We start from the raw sequence: 20,340 nt of genomic DNA, 5'->3' as shown, positions 1-20,340 counted from the left end.
TAAATATCATAAATTTTTACCAAAAAGAAAGAAAAAAAGAAGAAGAAAGGTAAATAAAGTAATATAAATAGTATTACCTCTACACCAAACTTGATAGAATGTACTAAATTTAATAATCATTAACAACAAAAATGAAAGATCGAACATAGTCTCCAAACATTCATCGTATAGCGCAAATTAAATTAAAGGTAAACACGTTTAATGTCGTCAGCTTATTAATGACATTATTCTCACACTAAGGGTGTTCAGAACCTTAATTGGCTTGCTTGATGTAGCAACTAGCCTATACATGTCTATAGAGTGAAACAATCATGATGAAGAGAGAGAAGGCAAAGAAGGTGTTGCGTTCTAGGATATAATAAATGTAGGTAACCAAGGAACACACGCTACTAAAAAAAAAAACATGAATTAGGGACGAAGAAACTCTGTAAATTCATCTGTAATTCTATTTAGCGACGGCTTAGCGATAGATTATCAAAAATATCTATTAGAGACGAGCAATTTAGCAGGGATATTCGTAGCTAATTCAAATATTCATTTTAGTTACATAACATTATTAAGCTGATATAAATTGTATTTAAAGTATTCTAAAGAGTAAAGTAAAATTAGGTGCAAATCAACTATTGTTCATGTTCACATATTCCTGAAATTGTTTGGGTTGGTAAGTATTGTTGTGATAATAACAATAGGTAAACTGAGAGCTCTTCATAAAAAAAATAAAGCAGTAAAAATTAATTTCTCAGGGTGAATGCGAGATACTTTATGGAGCAATAGTCACGTTGCCACCGTGTGATTAGTAGGTAACCGTGAAAGTTGTTAGGATATGTAGCGGAGTTGTATAACGATAGTTTAATTTATACATTTTTGTATTATTGTCACGACCCAATTCACGAGTCGTGGTGGCACCTACACTATCCCCGAGTAGGCGAACCACATTCCCAATAACAAGTTAACTAAGCGAAAAATTAAAGAAAAAGAAGCTATCCAGTCTTAAATACTTATCATCAGTAGAAATGTCACGACATCCCCCAAAAATCTGGTCAAAGGGTACAAGAGCGCTAAACATAGTCTGGAATAAAAGTCTGAAAATACCCAAAGGCTACACACTGTCTGCCGAATAAAAAAAACAGAATTAAATAAGAGGGTCCTTCAGGGGCCACGGATGACCAAGTAGCTCGCGCCGAATGACCGAAAGATGTCACCTCGCGTATCGACCACGGGGAATAGAACTAGAGCTTCGGATCATACTCGCACTCAACAAAAAGTGCAGCAAGAGTAGTATCAGTACAACACTAGTACCGATAAGCATCATAGGCCGAGAATGATTAGATAACGCATGAAGAAATGGAAACTAACAAGTAGCACCTAGAGCAAACAGGTATGGTCACGTATCATATACTAGTAAAGTGTAAAGGAATCATGAAATCAACCAAGACAGATATAGTTCACCAAATGATCAGTCAAATGTATGAGCGAATGAATGCAATGCAATGCAACAGTCACCTCTCTCACTCCACTCTCGTACATACATGCTAAGGGCAGTGCCTCAAGCCATGACCCATGGGGGACCCGCGAAGTCCATGTACCACTCGTGCTCTCCGGCAAAAACCTCGGAGGCTTTCAATCACTCTCAATCTCCGGCAAGGACCTCGAGTCTCTCTCGTCACTCTCAATCTCCGGCAAAAACCTCGGAGTCTCTCTCGTCACTCTCAATCTCTCCGGGCAAAAAACCTCGGAGTCTCTCAATCACTTAGCTCACCATCATCACAAGAATAATATGGAAGGCATGTCATGCATGATATCAGTCTCAACAATATCACCAATATACAATCAACAAATACAAGTCATATTAATGTTATCATTCCTTTTCATATGATGAGGGAGCTAGTATATGACAGAGATACAAACAGGTGATAATCACAAAAAATAACACATATGGCGACAAGCCCACATAACAGCTGACAGAGCCAATCTAATTGGAATCCACCTCCACTTCATGCCCGAAGGCCTATATGCTATTCCCGTCACTTTCTACAACTACATAAGATTCTCTAATCAGAGTCTAACTAAAGTAGACCGTAACCTACCTCAATGCCGAGCGGGTGCCACGAACAATCAAACTAATGCCTTCCCTTCGCGTAGAGCCTCTGAACGATCAAAATCCATAAAATATGCGATCTACGTTAGAATACGAATCTAAGGACACCCATATTGCTATATTTATATTCGAAACCCATAAACGCACCCCAAAAAGTGGCCTTGGGCCCACAAGGGCAGATTTGGAATTTTATAGGAAAATAATTTCACCCATTATCTAAGGATCATATATTTTTAAAATTGATCAATTTCATCCAAAAATGGACTCTCAAATCATTAATTCTCCTTTCTTAGGACTAGGACTCGAAACCTTTAATTACTTCAATATCTTAACTTCGGACAAAAATCTAACTTTCCACAATTCAAATACCTTGAATTTAAAATTGTACATATGACCCAATCCACCTAAAGTACAATCACATAAACTCATTATACACAAAAATTGAAATGGAAATCGTATTTGTCTATGTCTTACCCCGTCTTCCGGAGAGGGCATTATTTACCCCCATCTTACCCGGGTTACTTAAAATTCTAGCATCTATCTCTCACCGAACATTAATGGGACCTGTGGAAGTATGCCTCTCAATCTATTCAATACCATAAATAAATGATCTAAATTAGTCTAGGAAACTAATACTATAATTTTAAGTTTAGAACTAAATCTCAACATTCTATACCTTGATTCCATAATTCCTTTTAAGAAGTAGAAATTGCATCTCTATACCATTAATAAACAATTTATATATGTTCTAGTCCCAAAAATAATAATAATCATAGTGTGTAAAACAAGAAAGAAAGAAGATTTAAAAAAAAAAGAAAAGGACGCCGTTGACACAGTAGGTTTGACGATTCAGAAGTTTTGGAGTAGGAAATTTTACACTGTAAGCACGTATTTTGTTTTATACTAAATTCCACCACTACTAATTCTACAACATATCATCATAGCTATAATCATTACCCTCCCTAATAATCAGGTAATCATTAACTCATCTCAAACTTTTTGCCAACACTTCTATACTAGAATAATGCTTTTCAACAGTAGACCAATGCATATATACATAAGATATGCAACATGTACTTGTGCTTGTTTCTTAATCAAAGAGATATCTTCAGCGTGATACTTCTTCGCAGCAACCTACGAACTGCCCTATGCGGTTCTCTTTCTCTCTCTCTCTCTTTTTTTTTTTTGTTTTCTTTTAGACTAGGAATAACCTAATAATTTTTCTGTGCCTAAACTTAAATCTAAAACGTGACCAGTAGCAGTAGAAGTGGGTCCAGCCCACCATCCCTTCTCTTTACGTAATGGGTCTTATAGATGTATTGGGAATAACTGAACTTTTCTTTTCTTCTTCTTTATACCTAGTATACTAATTAAAGCTACGGAAAGGGTATTTTAGCGAAAAGGGTCCAAAAGTGCTAAAACGACCAAACGGGTCGTTACAATTATTTGTTAGAACTCCTAGCATTTATATCAATACTTTATTTAATTTTTAAGTTTTATGATTTTAAAGTTTTTCTACATTTTTTTTTTACTATATTACTTTTTCTAAGATATAAAAATTAGCGTAAGTTAAGGATTCATGGGTCTTACTTCTCGCCGTACCTAGGTAAAACGCCTCGCCTTACGCTTTCGCCTTTTAAAACATCGATAATTAAACTTAATGTGGAGTATATCACATTATGTGATATAGCGTGGAGTATAAAGGACTCAATGTGGAGTGCATTTGTTGTATTAATTTGAAATTCACATTGTTCTAATAGAAAAGGAGAGATTAAACCAAATGAAAGTAGGCACTGCTATGTATTATATTAACAGAAAAGGCTCAAATATGTCATCGAACTATCGGAAATGGCTCAGTTATGTCACTCGCGCATCAATAGTTTGGCTCATTTATGCCATCGAACTATCGGAAATGACTCATTTATGCCACTCATCAATAGTTGGCTCAATTATGCCACTCGTTAATAGTTTGGATCATTTATGTCATGGAACTATCGGAAATGGCTCATTTATGCCACTCATCAATAGTTTGGCTCATTTATGCCATCGCCGTTACCAAAATTACTCATTCATGCCATTTATCATTAATGCCGGTTTTACAATACCAGATAAGATATGATACGTTACCTCCAACTAGATGGTTGTGGGTGGGTCGGGTGTATGAGTCGGATTTTTTAAATTAATTTGGGATTTAAAATTGGGATGATTTAATTAAACGACGTAGACCTCTAATTGGAGGCCACGTGTCATATTTGGTATTATAAAACCGACGTTAATGAAAATGAAATGGATTAGTCATTTTGGTAATGGCGATGGCATAAATGATCCAAAGTATCGATGAGTGGCATAAATGAGCCATTTTCGATAGTTCGATGACATATTTGAGCCTTTTCCGTTATATTAATAAGATAACATCTGATTCAAGATGTGACATTTAAACCAACAATAACAAGTAAATATAAACGACATAATGTGGAGAATATCACTTCTCATATGTTTAAATTAAAAAAAAAAATCTTAAATTTTAATTTGCAATCATGGTAACAGTTGCATAATTGAACTTCACTTCCTGGCAATCTCTCGCAAAGTCCATTTGGATTTTTTGACTTGAAATTGTCAAAGCAATTTTTTTCACAACATTGTGTGTCGCAGAGCTTGCTACCACACGTGCCCAAATTAGTCATGCACTGCCCATTTGACACTGCATCTTTGCTTGCTAGCACCATTAAACCTATATATAAGGAAAAAAAATGTAATTTATTAGCATGACGTGAAATTTTTTTACATACGTAGAAGATTAATATATCGGATGTCTTACCTTACTATTGTTATTATATCAAGCAATTAAATCGTTGCTGGCCTTAGGTTAAGGCAAATAAAGCAAGGACATTAAGCCTCAAAAATTTATTAGCTATGAATTAATTAACAACAAATTAGTGATAAATTTCGTAACTAATTCCTATTAATTTATCTTTTTTTGATAGTGAGATTATATCATTATTCAGAAAATTGCAAGAATAAAAAAGGGAAAATATCACTGCATATCACTTTAGGTAAATTAATTACCGTTGTAGCCAATTTTTTTTTTTTTACATGCTTTAGCCACTTTTTCTTAGTTTAGTGCCACTGTTGGATTTCTATGTTTGAATTTTATGTTTTTGCTTTTGTTTATTATTAATAAATATCCCACGAAATTTCTTAGTGGTTGCTTAAAAAAACGTTTAAAATGTGTATAAACATTTTTATACATTATTATACACTTTTATACGGTGTAGAAATGTGTATAAACACCTCTTATACATTATGTATAAACCACTTTTATGTATAAACACTTCTTGTATGGGTTTGTATAATATTGTATACTAGTTGAAAGTGTTAATACACTTCTTGTATAAATTTGTATAATCATGTATATCCAGTGTAAAAGTGTGTATGAGCACCTTTTATACATTATTACGCTTTTATACAAGGTTGATACATTGTCTACTCCAGATGTATAAAGTTGTATATTGGTGTATAAAGTTGAATATTCAAGTTGGGCCATAAAATGTTGGGCTATAGGTTTATAATTTAAAATATGGGCTATGAATATGTAATTTTGACCCATAAATTCTGTATTAGTGAAATTTCCCCAATAAAAAAACTGGCGAGGACGGAAAGGTACCTGCTGCGAAAAGGAGGAGGAGGAAAAAACACAAAGTTGATGAGAGTTTAACCATTTGCCAGTTATAAGAAAAAGTATGCAAAAATCTTTTGAATATGAACATTACTGTGTACAAAATGAATATTCATCTATGGCTATATATACAGTGCACAATCACATAGGAGATCTGAATTGAAAAGAAATTTAAGGTAAGATAATAAATGAATGTATTTTTTATTTGCTAGATTCAACGATTCTTTCATTTGACATGTTTTAATAAGAAAACTATTAATTTTGCATGCTAAAATGGATAGTATGAGACTTCATTCTTTTTTTGATACAAATATTAAATTTTTAATCCCTCAAATAATGATAAAATTTGATTTTGACCTTCGTCATATCCAACTGGTAAATATTAAAATCGCTTCAATTAAAGAAAAAGAAGAAGAAGAAGAAGAAGGGTATGTTAAAATATGAACTCCAATCTGTTGTCTTTCACTTAAGAAATCTTGCTGTATACTTGGTCTCGTCTTGTAATGCCAGGACATATCTAAAATAGTGCATTATTGACCTTCAATCAATTGAAATATACACTTTTTTTTTTTTAATAAGATATTATATTTCAAGCTTATATTAGAACCATATCACCCTCAAAGTATAGAATAAAGTTATAAATTTAGTCGATCTATCCTAGAGTCCATAGTAGAGATTAAATAAATATTTGCTTGATACGGATATTTTTTTTTTTGCTTCATGCAAGTGCTAGAAGAAGGCAGAAAATAATTGCAGTCGAAATATTATTAGACAGAAAATTATGATACATCTTTACTAAATAAGTCGGAGCAAACAAATTTTCTGTATTAGCTGGGACGTGAATTGATTTTGTTTTCTTTCCTATTTCGGTATTATAGTTCCCAAATATGATTATATTTGATAAACAAAGTCCACTTAAACATGTTGAACTTATTTTATTTCTTTATTTATCAATTCAAATATAGAAGATTATGTATTATTATTATTTGAACAATTCATGTGTTGCTAAAGCACTTTATACTTGTTATACTAGTAATTATTTTTTCTTACAATGGTGATGTATATTCGTCATTTAGATACTTATTATTTTATTTATTTATTTTAAAAAAAACTATAATACACTATTTAAATTTATTTATTCTAAAAAAAGTATAATACACTATTTAACGGCTTAACACCCCCAAAATTTGATTGTCGTTTGATATCAACAGATTTAAAGTTCAAGGTTTCTTGATTATTTATGTATTAGTAAATCTTCTTCATGAGGTCGTCAGAAAAAACGCTAAAAATGACTAAATGATAAATATCATAATTTTCACCCAGAAGAAGAAGAAGAAGAAAGGTAGATAGAGTAATAAAAAACTTGATAGAATTATGATAATTTACCCTAATTTAGGTAAGCAACACAGCATTTAAAAACAGAATTGTTACCTAAATGCTGTGTTGCTTACCTAAATTAGGGTAAATTATCTAGAATTATCTAAACTTGATAGAATGCACTAAATTTATTAATCATTAACCAAAAAAAAAAAAAAACCGAACATAGTCTCTAAACATTCATCATATAGCGCAAATCAAAATTAAAGGTAAATATGTTTAACGTAGCCAGCTTGTTAATGACATTAGTCTCACAATGAGGGTGTTCAGAACCTTTATTGACTTGCTTGACGGAGCAAAAACAATCGTGATGAAGAGAGAGAAGGCAAAGAAGGTGTTGTGTTCTAAGGTATAATAAATGTAGGTAATCAAGGAACATACACTACTAAAAAAAAGGCATTAGTGACGAAGAAACTCTGCAAATTCATCTGTAATCCTACTGTTCAAAGATATATGTATTAAAAAGTCAGCAACTAGAAGTACTTTGACGATATTTATAGGCCATAATCACTGCTAAATGTGCAATGAACTCAAGAAATCTTTTACAGCCTCTATATAATTTATAATAGTCATCTAATATTAAAAAAAAAAATAAGGAGATGCATTTGTACTTAATAATGATTACATACCCAAACATGCTCTAAAAAATTCGAGCAATCATTTCCTTTCAAATTGTCCACCATGATTTAGGTATATTTTTATAACTCAATTTTTAGATATTGATTATTTTTAGCCGTAATTCCTGCGCACCCATATTCATACCTTGGATACTTATTCCCAAATCATAAAATTTAGATCACAGCAAATGAAGAGCCCGAGCTAGCATAATGAACTTTCATTGTTATACTCACATCTTCTTTGCCCATTTCAAAATAATTTACCCTAATTTAGGTAAGTAAACAGCATTTAAAAAAAAAATTCATCACCATTCATTACTTTATTTTCAACACCAATAACACAAATCTTCTTCCAACATTTTAAATCTGTTGTTTAAATATCAAATAGAGGAAATGACGGTTTTATTCCCTGTGTTATTAACTTATTATGATTTTGGTCATTATGTTATTAGACTAAGCATATTTAACCTTTAATTAATTAGAGTGTGCAATTTTAGTCCTTATCCCTAACTTGAAATTAGCACCGTTAATCTTTGACTTTTTTTTTTTTCTTCTTAAACAATCTCTCCTCATTTTATCAGAACCAATCTTACATATTGTAACAACACTAATAACAAAAAACAACAACAAATCACATAATTAAGTCTCATTGTAAACCACAAGTTCAATGCGATTTTTTAACCTTCTCAAAGTATCTACACATGTTATGAAATCATTGGGCAGTGAGACACTTAGATATGCTTCTCATGCCATCATTTGGTCTTTTTAAAATTTCTAATCTAAAGCTTTTTTTTAGAAGCGGTCAGAGCATAAAATTTTCTTTCCTGTGAAACCTTAGAAACAAAGAAACAAGAACAAATGGAAAAGTTTGTGATTCAACTACGAACAAGATTAAGATGATTAGTATGTTACAGTTATCAGTGTATTTAGGGCCTCGGATTAACAACCAGAAACATTGTCCTTGCATTTGTTGCCATTTACGTCTTACATATAGGTATTGAATCTGCTAATTGCAGATGTTTTGTGATTCAGTTTCTTTTTTTTTTTCTTTTTTTTTCATCCACTAATATTTGGGTGATCGACTTTAAATTATTTTGTAGATTTGAAGAAAGAGACGTAAGAAGATTGACAACATTGCTTAAATTTTTTCCCCAGTTTTGACCGAAAATTAATTCTCTTTTTTGTTTCTTGAAGAAATCAAAAGTTAACGGTGTTAACTTTAAGTTGGGTATAAAGACTAAAATTGCACGCTCTGTTTAATTAAAGGTTAAATGTGCTTAGTCTAATAACACAAGGATCAAAATTATAATAAGCTAATAACACAGGAACTAATATCGTCATTTCCCCTATCAAATAGGTTTAATACATCTACATCACTTAAGGATGTTGGTAAATTTTATTTAAACACTCAAACTACAGTTTGTTCGAATTGAGCACCCAAACACATGATAAAGTGTTCCTACTAGACTCTTTCAGTTCAAATTTTGAAAAAACTGCTCGTATCTCAAATTCCTATTACGTAGATAAGTTAACCACTTAAAATATGACATTTCTTTAATTATACGCATCATCCTTAACTGGAACATGTTTGAGATTTTACGACTTATTGAGACTAATTCGTATCGTTAAATGATGTGACATATTTTAAGTGATTAACTTATCGACATAATGGGCATTTGAGAACACACACAAAAAAGAGTTTGAATCGAAAGTGTCTAATAAAAACACTTCATCGTGTGTTCAGGTGCTCAATTGGAATAAGCTGCAGTTCGAGTGTCTAAATAAAATTTGCTAACAAATTTAAGAGATAAATCATGTTTAAAGACTATTTTTTATATTTCTTAACATATTATGTTTAATTATTGTCTTCAAATCTCACTTGTAGAATTACACCGGGTATGTTGTTATTGTTGTTTGATGGTTGTTTATATGGTGGGGATATCTTGTGGGATACTATGTACTCACCGAAGAGGACTTGACAAGTGGAAAAACTAAAGTAAAATGAAATTACAATTCTTCAGTCAGTTTATTTGTTGATGGATGGATGGTGCTTGGGAAGAAAAACTGACAGATACCCAGCCCCACACACGCGGAGAGGCCAAAAAAATATTTTTTTACATATATATTGACAGTGCAAATGAATTTTTACAATACATCATTGCACCAAAATGTTAACTATAAAAGTTAACCACCAACAAAATAGTAAATAGAAGTAGTAACCGAAAAAATAAGGCAAACAATGTGCTACATGTTAAATGCTCATTGCATTTTATCTTTCTTCTTTTTCTTTTTATTTAATTCACAAAAGATAGCATATTTTTTGAAGTCCATCCGGCACAAACATGAGAGTCAAAGAGATCAGAGAAGTAATCAGTAATTGATCCCTGACAGCTTATCTCAAATATACACCATTTATCATTTTCTCCATTCCATATCACCCTAATCAGTAATTAATCCACAATGTAAACTAACATAAAACCAATGAAAACTGGAAGAAAAAGGAATTTACAATAAACTTGCTTGACTTTTCCAGCCACCAATGGACAACACCATCTGCCTTGCTTGAGAAACACAGCTGAAAGCCTAATGCCAAAGCATAGTCAGACTCACCAGCAACACTATTTCTCAAAAGAACTGTAACTAAGTAAACATTGTTTATTCAACCGTATGAATCTCATTGTTTATTCAACCGTATGAATCTGAAACCACCAGCGCCACCAGCACCTATCTCCTGAAGCTTGTTATCGCGAATGAAAATGAAGAGAAAATAGTACCCGAGGACGCTAACAACATGAACGAGTCTTATTTCAGAGGCTTCATACCCTGCACAGTAATATAACAAATTTTCAGCAAGAAAAGCGTATGATGCTACTACATTGTTCAATTTTGATGTTGAAATCAGAACTTATGGAGTGTGCCAATGACTAGAAGTGTACATATATTGTTCTTCAATTTGCTAGATTTGAAAGGTTACTAAATTTCGACAATGAGATAGAATCCTTTTTTTCTTATAACCGCAACGTCGGGCTAGTTTGCGCACACCTCGACCAAATCTACGGGGTACCTGCTACCTCCCACTAGCACAGGTACCGGGAACTCTATCCACCTAAGTTTGAACATATAGGAAGAAATCACCAAGTTTTTTGCCCTCTGTTGGGATTTGAACCTGATACCCCATGATTCTCAACACACTTCATTAAGAATAGGTCACACCCTTGGATGCCTATAATTGAATCTTATGAGGTGGTAGAAACATTAAAAAGAGCATTTTTGTTAAATTACTAGATTTGCCGTTCCCATTTCAACTTTGTTGCATCTTTTTCAGCTTGCTCGCTTGAAGTAGATTCAACAGTTAACCTTCCTTTTATTGGTGTGGTCATCTCAGTCTTCCCACCTATATATCACACTTTCTCGGGCTTCCTTTCCAGCCAAGTCCCATATCCTTTCCAGCCTAGTCCCATATCTCCTACTTTAGCCAGCCCTACTTGGTTTGATTAGTAAACCTCTACACATCCTTTTGAATACCAGTGCACCTGGATTCACTCACCTATCTATTTTATTCCCATAAACCCATCTTGATCACCATATTCCCCTACTGCTTTTGGTGCTGGATAAATCTACATCCACTGAATTTTTATTCGCTTTCTATACTTGCCAACTCTCCAATTATTGCTACACCTAACACATGTGGAACCCCTTTATACCACATCCGAGGGTGAGAAACCAGTATTGTCCCTCCCTCCCTCACGTACGCGGTAACATATGGGGATTATGAGAATGGTTCATATTGCTTAAGCTGCTGTGTGACGGAAAAGGGTCAAAAATGCTCCTAATGTATCATAAATGGCTCAAAAATGCCCTCCTTCCAACCATTAGATTAAAAATGCCTTCAACGTTCTTTTATGTCAGGAAATGCCCCTTTATTAACGACAGAACAACATCGCAATTGATGAGTCATTTAATTAAACAAGTGGCTTCATCTTATTGGTCTACATAGATTTTTAAACCCAATCCAACGACCCGTCCACAGTGCAAAACCCACCAAGTAAACCGTTTTAAATTAACCTAACCTATCTTTCTACATCATTTTACAGCGTGTTTTCAACCTGTTTGTAGTTGCTCTAGGATGGCGATTTACGGTTGCAAATCACAGCAACGTCTACTTAAGTTCACGGATAAATACCCTTTCTTCAATCGGTTGTTTCGATTACTTTTCAACTAAGGTCATTTTTTGCTTCTTCAGGTTTTGGAATATCTGTTAAAAATGGTGTATTTTGAGTCGTTTTATATTGTATTAGTTGTGGTGGTCCATCTGTTAAAAAGGAGGATAAAGCACAATTGAGTTATATGGCTTATAGTCTGCAATTTTATTCGAAAGATGTCTTTCCTTTTCATAGTCATGAAGGTTTGATTAATAAAAGTCTGCCTAGAGTAATAGACAGCTGTGACTCACAGTGTGAGAATTTGTCTCCGACAAGTTTGGACGTAATATAAGAATTCTACAACCCCCCCCCCCCCCCCAAACACCCCAAAAAAAGAAAAAAAGATGTAGTATCAACCCTTGAAGTTTAGATATTAAAGAGTTTTAAAAGATAGCTGTGCTAGGATCTAATACTATGACACAGTCAAACATTATGATGTAATGCCTCAGAACTAAGTATGACAAACTCCAACTTTGTGATATAATGCGAAAGGACGTACGTCTGATACCTAGGGCTGATATCTTTAAAACCTTATAAACATCTTTCTCATTCTATTCAAACCCTTACCATCTATAGCCATTACTCATCATAAGAATCCTTTACACAAGAACGTGGCACTTTTTGCATGAGCTAGAGATTATAAAGATATACTTACAATTAAGAAACTAAGCCCCAATACTTGTGAGCTAAAATATAATCTAAAGTCAATACTTGTGAGCTAAAATATAATCTAAAGTGTGCATCCATACCTTGGATATTCTGAACTCATTCACAGCCATTCTGAGACTATCATCAGATAATAGCAACCTTGATAAAGCGCCTGTGCTCAACCTGTAAAAAGGTTTAGCAAAATGAACATATCAATACTCTGCTGCCCAAATGACAGTACAAGATTTTTAAGGTATCTATGTAGGAAGCCTAAGTTGTTAAACTGCCTTAGCCAGAAAGATGAGTCGAGGATATATGGAATTAGACTATTAAGCACAACACTTTTGAGTCACTTTACAAGAAAATGGAGTTCATTTTCACAAACACGTACCCCAACTTCTTTGCGGCATCTGATACCGAGCCCTCAACAGCAAAAAGCAGGTCCAGTAAAGCTTGCATTCCCTATGGATTAAAGAACAACAACCAATAAAAATCACTACATTTGGCAGTAAGACGTAATTTGTATTAAGGACACGAGGAAAAGCATACCAAAGCAAACTTAGGATTGTTTGGTCCAATTTGAGGGCCACAATTTGATCCCCTGATTGTTGATTTAGCAGGAAGAATTTGAAGCAGCTCTTGAGGAGGTGTATATGTATCAAGATCTATGCTGTTCCTAACTAGATGAAAATAATAGTAAGTATAAATAAATGGAAGCTTCATGTACATGTGTGATAGGCAAAGAGAGCCGCATCAACTTTATGCTAAACCTAAAGTATGAGGTTATACACATCCAAGGATGAAGACCAGTCAATTAACTACTTAAGAAAAAGAAAGTTCACAGAAAAATAAACTTCAAAAGTTCAAAAGTTTTTCAACTTTCTGTGGGTGTCACAACTAGTTGCCTGCACAACTCTGCTAACTCAATACTGCACTCCGAGCTCATCACTTGACACAACCAAAATTCAAAGTAGCACAAGTATTGTCAATCACAAAAGCAAGCTCATCACTTGATACAACCAAAATTCAAAGTAGCACATGTATTCTCAATTCAAATTTACTTGAGATATAGGCAAATAGTACATCTGATTGACCGACCAAACAAAATACACTTTTAATATGACGCATTTGACATGGCGCAGACTTTAAGAAATAAATTTGACCTATATAATAAATCAGTGGTTCTAGAAGAAATATCAAATTAATGGTTGAAAAGTATTTAACCTTCTAATAATCAAGCAAAATTTGTAATTATGAATGATGCTTAAATGACAGACATATTAGTGAAATGGTATCAAACATTTTGGAACAAAGAGTATAAGCATAAATTGAAGAGCCAGTAATACCTTTAAGAGCCAGTAACGCTCGCAAACGAGATAATGCAGACGCACGATTCATGTGTTGGGATCTATCCTCCACAGCCTAAAAAACCGAATACACAAATACCTAAACAAATAAATTTCAGTTCAAAATACAAAAGGGTCATAAAAAATTGGCTTAATACATCGTCAACCCCTTAAACTTATGAGTAAAATTTATTTAGACACTCGAAATACGGTTTGTTCCAATTGAACACGTAGTAAAGTATTCCTAGTACAAACTTTTAGTTTCAAATTTTGGAAAAACTTTTGCGGTTGTTCTCAACTGTATATTAGGTAGTTATGTCAACCACATAAATATGCAATCCCCTATTATACACATCAACCTCAATTGGAGGCTAATGCGTAAAATTAAAGGAGCTTACTTATTTTTAGTAGATAACTTATCTATGTGATTGACACTCGAGAACACACGCAAAACCCTTTTTAAAATTTGAATTGGAAGTGTCTAATAAGAACACTTTATCATGTGTTTAGGCGGTCAATTGGAACAAGTTGTAGTTTGAGTATCTAAATAAAATTTAGACATAATACATAAACACGCCCCCAAATTTGGCCTCAGCTGGCAAGTATGCCAGCCAACTTTGGTTGCACAAGTAGACACCTCAACTTTCTATTCAACTTTGTATAAAGTTGAACACATAAAGACAAATGTTGACGTGACACATAAATTTTAGAATTGTCAAGATGATCATTTTGTAAGTTGGAGTGGAGCGAGAGTTGTTTTACTATTACAGACAGTAGCACTTGTCACTTGAGGTAAGTTTGGGACCGCTTGCATATTATGCCTAAAATTTAATGACAAATTTAAGGGGTTGTTTATGTATTAAGCCTAATAAATTTACCAAAGCATCAAATCAAAACCTGAGCAATAATCCCAGTTGGGTTATGCTTCAAACGCACAGCAGATTCACGTTTGTTGCGGTGTTGTCCACCAGGACCTGATGCCTTAAAAGTAGTCAAATCACACTGTTTCATCAACTCTTCATCTGTCATTAACAAATATTCTCTTCCACCAATATCCATATCAACACTTCCATTGCTATTGTTGGATGCATTGGTGCTGTATTTAGCTAAAAATAACGACCCACTTTCTTGAAATTGCTGTTTAATTGGTAGAGAAAATAGTGGCCCAATTTGTTGAATTTTGTTGCCAAGTGGTAGATAAAGTTTTGGTCTTGTTGAATGGGGACGACAAGAAGATGAAGAATAAGGTGGTAATATAGTGATAGATTTTGGAATTGGAAGATTTAGGAACGATTTGAAAATGGAACGAACCATATGGATTGTCGAAATTAGCTTTGAGGAGGAAGTAAGGTTTGTGTGGGGAGTGTTTGGAGAACAAGAAATTAAAGGAGGATCAAAGATTATTTTATGTTAACTAAAGATCCAAATTAGAAATTAAAATTTAGGCAGGTGTAATTTTAGTACTCTAGAGGACCAATTTGAATGTCATTTCAAATGGAAGGTCTAAGAATTAATATTTTCAGGAGATTACATTCCAACTGTTTTTTACGTACTTTTTTTTTTTTTATGCAATTGATAATTGTGTATTTTTTCTTTTTCGGGATAAATTATAAAAAGTTTGTCAAGAGCTTTCTCATATTTAGCCAAATAAATAAGTTTCAGCTAAAATAATAGAGCTCCACCTATTATTATGTCTGGTTTGAGAGGAATAGAAGGATCTTCTCAGACCACTACTTGGTTGGCAGCCTGAAGTTCTTTTAGAATGTACCAAAAGTAAAGAGAGAACGCTTCTGAAAGCATTCGTTGGAAAAAAAGAAAAAAAAACAATGAATTGAACTTAACGATTAAAAGATCAATCCAATAAGGAAAAAGAACACTCAAATATATTATGATCTTCCATACATTTACATTATTTCATTACACATCACTACATTCTAGGTAGAAAAAGACCAAGCATAGGTCACATTACTCCATTTTACAAGCTTTATTACAAGTGAAGCTAATCATACAATCCCACCAAGTTAAAGCACCAGATAATTAAAAAACAAAACCCCTCAAATTAGAGCTCTTCTTTAACGGAAGCAGGCGTGTCTTTTCCCTCTTCTTTGGTATCAATAGCAACAACTTTAGGACCCTTAATTCTATCAGGAGACAACTTAGCAAAAGAAATAGTTAGCACCCCATTCTCAAGCTTCGCTTTCAATGTATCAACATCAGCATTTTCCGGCAAACGAAACTGCCTCCAGAACTTTCCATAACTCCTTTCAACACAATGCCAATGATCATCACTTTTCTTTATCTCCTCTTCTTTTTTCCTCTCTCCACTCACTCTCAACACCCTATTCTCTTCAATCTCTATTTTTATCTCCTCTTTCTTCAATCCTGGTACATCTATTGTTATCACGTGCCCTTCTGGTGTCTCTTTCCAGTCCACTTTTGCAACTGATAGAGTCTCCTCTCTGCTTTCTAGTCCAAAAGGTATTTGTTCTAACACTCTGAATGGATCAAGAAATGTACTTTCACCTAGTAGACTGCTTGGAGTACTTGCCCTTTGGTCCAAGATTAATGGTAAAAGTGATGATCCTTCTGATATTGTTGCCACCTGCAACATGCAGACAAGTGAAATGATAATCAATGTCAATTTGCTGAGCCTCATGATCCTATATAGTCTTAGATCTTGATGAACTTCTTCTTCTTTTGTGTTTGATGCTGAGATGGGGTAGATGGTATTATCAACTGGCTGTTTTAAGTGAGATGAGTCAGGGGGTTATATATAGATATTATAGAAAAGGGGTGTAAGGTTTAATTAGAATCTTGAAAGTTCTGAAATTGTTGAGAGACTTCTTTTAAATGGGCAACGGTGCAAGAAACTTCCAGCAGCTGATATGCAAGTAAAAGGAGCAAGTAGAACAATACCCTTCGAGAGATTTCTTGACATGTGTCTACCAAAATACAAACACACAAAGAAAAAAATATTGGAACTAATGTAAAACTGAAATATTCCGAGGAATTTTCAAATAAAATTTCAAATACGTTATTCTCAGTAAAGTTATTTTTTCTTAAAATAGATTGTTCATCAACACTAGATAAAGTTGGATTTCCATTCTTACTATTTACAATAAGCAGTTTAAATAATTTTATTAATACGATTATTCTATATTGATAAAATATTTATATTAAGATCATTTCTCTATTAACATAGTGATAGAAAGACCATTGTACAAATACTCCTAATAAAGGTATTCTTTTCGCTCTTCAGAGATTTCAAAGCAATTAATTTAGATTATAGGTTTTTAGATAAATGCTTCTTAGATATTATCTAAATCATGTAAAATTTCCTATAATATATACAGGAATTAAAACTGAAATAAAGCAATAGCTTGTGGGGAGTGGCGACCCAGGAAAAAAACTTATGTTTTGTGGATAATTACATATAGGCAAAAGACATAAATTAACCCTTAAACTATACCCCAAAAGTCATTTTCACACTTAAACTATCCTGGCGATCCATTACACACCTAATATATTTAAAAGTGATATTTTTTACCCCTCCAGAGTTGATGTGGCATAAATAAAATTTATATTTAAATAATAAGAGAGTGAGGTCAATTTTTTTTTTTAAAAAATTATTATAAATTTTTTTTTTGCAACTTCTTCTTCTTTATTACCATCCCCCAACCCCCTCCCCCTTCTCCTCCACATTCCCGCCACCCCCAACCCCACGCACCCCCTTGTCCTCCACCTTCCCACCAACCCCCAAAGGGCGATTCAATTTCTTCATTGTTGCCCATTGAAGGGTCGTCCGTGCAATTTCTTCACCGCCATTTGAAGGGTAGTGCGTGCATTTCTTCTTCGCCATTTGAAGGGCGATCAGGTAATTTCTTCACTGCCATTTGAAGGGCAGTCCGTGCAATTTGAATGGGCAGTTCGTGACAGGAAAATTTCCCTTTTGATGCAAATTTCTTCAATATTTCCCATTTTATCTTATAGATAGATTATATGCAAATTTGGTGACCGAAAATGAAGAAGATCTGAAAAAATGGAAGCTCACCGAAAAATATTGAAGCTCATTATTATTTTATAGGTAGATTAGATGCAAATTTGGTGACTGAAAAATGAAGAGGATCGGAAAAAATGAAAGCTCACCGAAAAATATTGAAGTTCACCGGAAAATATTAAAGCTTATTGGAAACAATGGTGGTTATGTAATAAGAAAGGGAGTAGGGATGAAGAAGAAAGGGAGGGTGGGGGAGGAGGGGGAAGGAAAAAAATATAAAATTAAAAATTAGAGGATTTTTTGACGTGGCATCGATGGGGAGAGTGTGTACACTCTCACTTAACCCGGTCATATTGTATCGGGGAGTAAAAAAATATCACTTTTTTAAATATTAGGTGTGTAATGGATCGCCAAGATAGTTTAAGTGTGAAAATGACTTTTGGGGTATAGTTTAAGGATAAATTTATGTCTTTTGCCATTACATATATTTAATTTGCTTAAAACCGGATAGGCCATAATGTGGAAACACCTACTCCTTTTTATTTCTAGCACATTGATATTAACTCATGCCAACAAACCATTTGTTTGCGCAAGTAACAAACAACTCTAGTAAAGGTTGGAAATTTCAATTAGGCCTCATTTGTTTTGTTTTCATTAAGATTAAGAGGTCTAAATTTAAATGCACATCTGAATGATTAAGATGTTGTCTCTAGATCTGAACACTGAATGTTTAAGATTGTTTGTGTTTCAACATCTGAATGTGCATAATGTATTTATTTAAACATAATAAATATACAAAAAACCTAAATATTAAAAAATAAATACAAATTTAATAAAATAAAAATATTATTTAATAAAAAAATGAAACATTCATGTTCGCTAGTAATGGTGGTGATTCTTTGTAGTGGTGGTGGGTGGGGTAGGTGTGTTGTGGTGGGTGGGGTGGGGTTTTGGTAGGTGGGGGGTGGGAGGGTTGTGGGGGTGGTGGTGGTGCCATGAGTGCGGGGTAGTGGTGGGGGGGTGGTTGGGGTAGGGTAGGGGTGGTGAATGGTGAGAGGGTTGGGTGGTGGTGGTGGGTGGGTTGTAGGAATGGGGTAGAGTGGGGAGTGGGTGGTGGTTATGGGTAGGGTGAGGGTGGTTGGTGGGTTGTGGGGATGGAGGATGAGGGTGGGGGTTAGGGTGATGGTGAGTGGGGAGGGTAGGGTTAAGGGGGTGGCGTCTCCGTCATAATAACAGAGCCCCCCGATCGGTGGCGCGCATATAAACGCACGACACACACACACACACACACACACACATATATAATGCCATCAGGCCTCTGTGGGCATCGTCATCATAATATCATGTATATGTATGCATAAGAGTGACACGTAACACAGTCCCCATTACACAACATCACTAACAGAACTATTGTTTAACACGACAAGCAGCAAGTTCGGTTTGGAACCCTTTTTCCAACCCCTTTACCCTCACTAAACCTTTACTTCAACATAAAAACTCAAGTAACATAACAACTAGCATAATCAAATGATTTCCAACCTTATACCCATCACAAATTAACAAGAACTGGTCAATACAACTCAACAACCACAATATAGACAACATTCAAATGTTTTATGACTACTCCTTCTCCGAATCATTTTGATATACTTAGATAAGCTTAAGCACAAGTAAAGAAGGATTAGACTTACCTGATACAACAAGAACCACCTTATTCACACGCCTTCTTTCACCTGGAATAACCCTCAACACCACAACAACATCATACAAGCACCTTTTTCTGATTTACAATAATTTAAGGTTGGATTTGAGTTGATTTACTTAGGATGAGCTCTTGGACCTTTGAGAAGCCTTAGGGAACCTTTAAGAGAGCATATGAACTGAGTTTGGATGAAAAATGATGTTTCCAATGAATTTAACACATTTAAAGTCGGCCATCGCCAAACTTTTACGGTGGGAAATACATACCATATTTCTAATTTACGGTCCATAATTCTGTCCAAATATTTCAAGTTTCTGTTTCACTTTTATGGTGGAACCTTCACATTTACGATCCGTATTTCTATTTTACAGATCGTAAAACATCCCAACAATTTCTGACTTTTGACGAAACATATTCTTTTCGATTCATTTGACCTCGAAACCTTATGATACACACTTAACACTTGTTTAAAACCTTCCTTAACCTTATAAGGGATCTGTGGCCTCTCCAACTTACGTTATTTTACTTACGACACGAAAGGTACGAGATGTAACATCCTCCCCCTCTTAGGAACATTCATCCTCGAATGTAAAGGCGTATAGGGGAAAACCAAACTTGAGGATATGGGGAAAAATTTTGGGTCTCCCCGTATGACTATCCCAAATCGTCAACAAAAA

The 20,340-nt window shown here is 34.2% G+C and overlaps 2 protein-coding genes across 2 annotated transcripts; both read right to left on the bottom strand.

The window, feature by feature from the left end:
• Positions 1-10,449: 10,449 nt before the first annotated feature.
• Positions 10,450-15,481, bottom strand: LOC132034229 (uncharacterized). The gene is made up of 6 exons (XM_059424519.1): positions 14,862-15,481; positions 13,965-14,040; positions 13,168-13,298; positions 13,010-13,080; positions 12,720-12,801; positions 10,450-10,591 (listed from the first exon to the last, which is right to left on the bottom strand). The coding sequence occupies exons 1-6, from the start codon at positions 15,276-15,278 to the stop codon at positions 10,571-10,573; spliced, it is 798 nt and encodes a 265-aa protein (XP_059280502.1). The 5' UTR covers positions 15,279-15,481; the 3' UTR covers positions 10,450-10,570.
• A 341-nt stretch (positions 15,482-15,822) lies between these two features.
• LOC132034230 (22.7 kDa class IV heat shock protein-like) lies at positions 15,823-16,759 on the bottom strand. The gene has a single exon (XM_059424520.1). The coding sequence runs from the start codon at positions 16,618-16,620 to the stop codon at positions 16,024-16,026; it is 597 nt and encodes a 198-aa protein (XP_059280503.1). The 5' UTR covers positions 16,621-16,759; the 3' UTR covers positions 15,823-16,023.
• Positions 16,760-20,340: the final 3,581 nt, after the last annotated feature.

This window comes from Lycium ferocissimum, chromosome 10 (assembly GCF_029784015.1).
Source record: "Lycium ferocissimum isolate CSIRO_LF1 chromosome 10, AGI_CSIRO_Lferr_CH_V1, whole genome shotgun sequence".
Classification (NCBI taxonomy): Eukaryota; Viridiplantae; Streptophyta; class Magnoliopsida; order Solanales; family Solanaceae; genus Lycium; species Lycium ferocissimum.
Note: the sequence above shows the minus strand (reverse complement) of the source record. Positions and strands in the feature narration are given on the sequence as shown.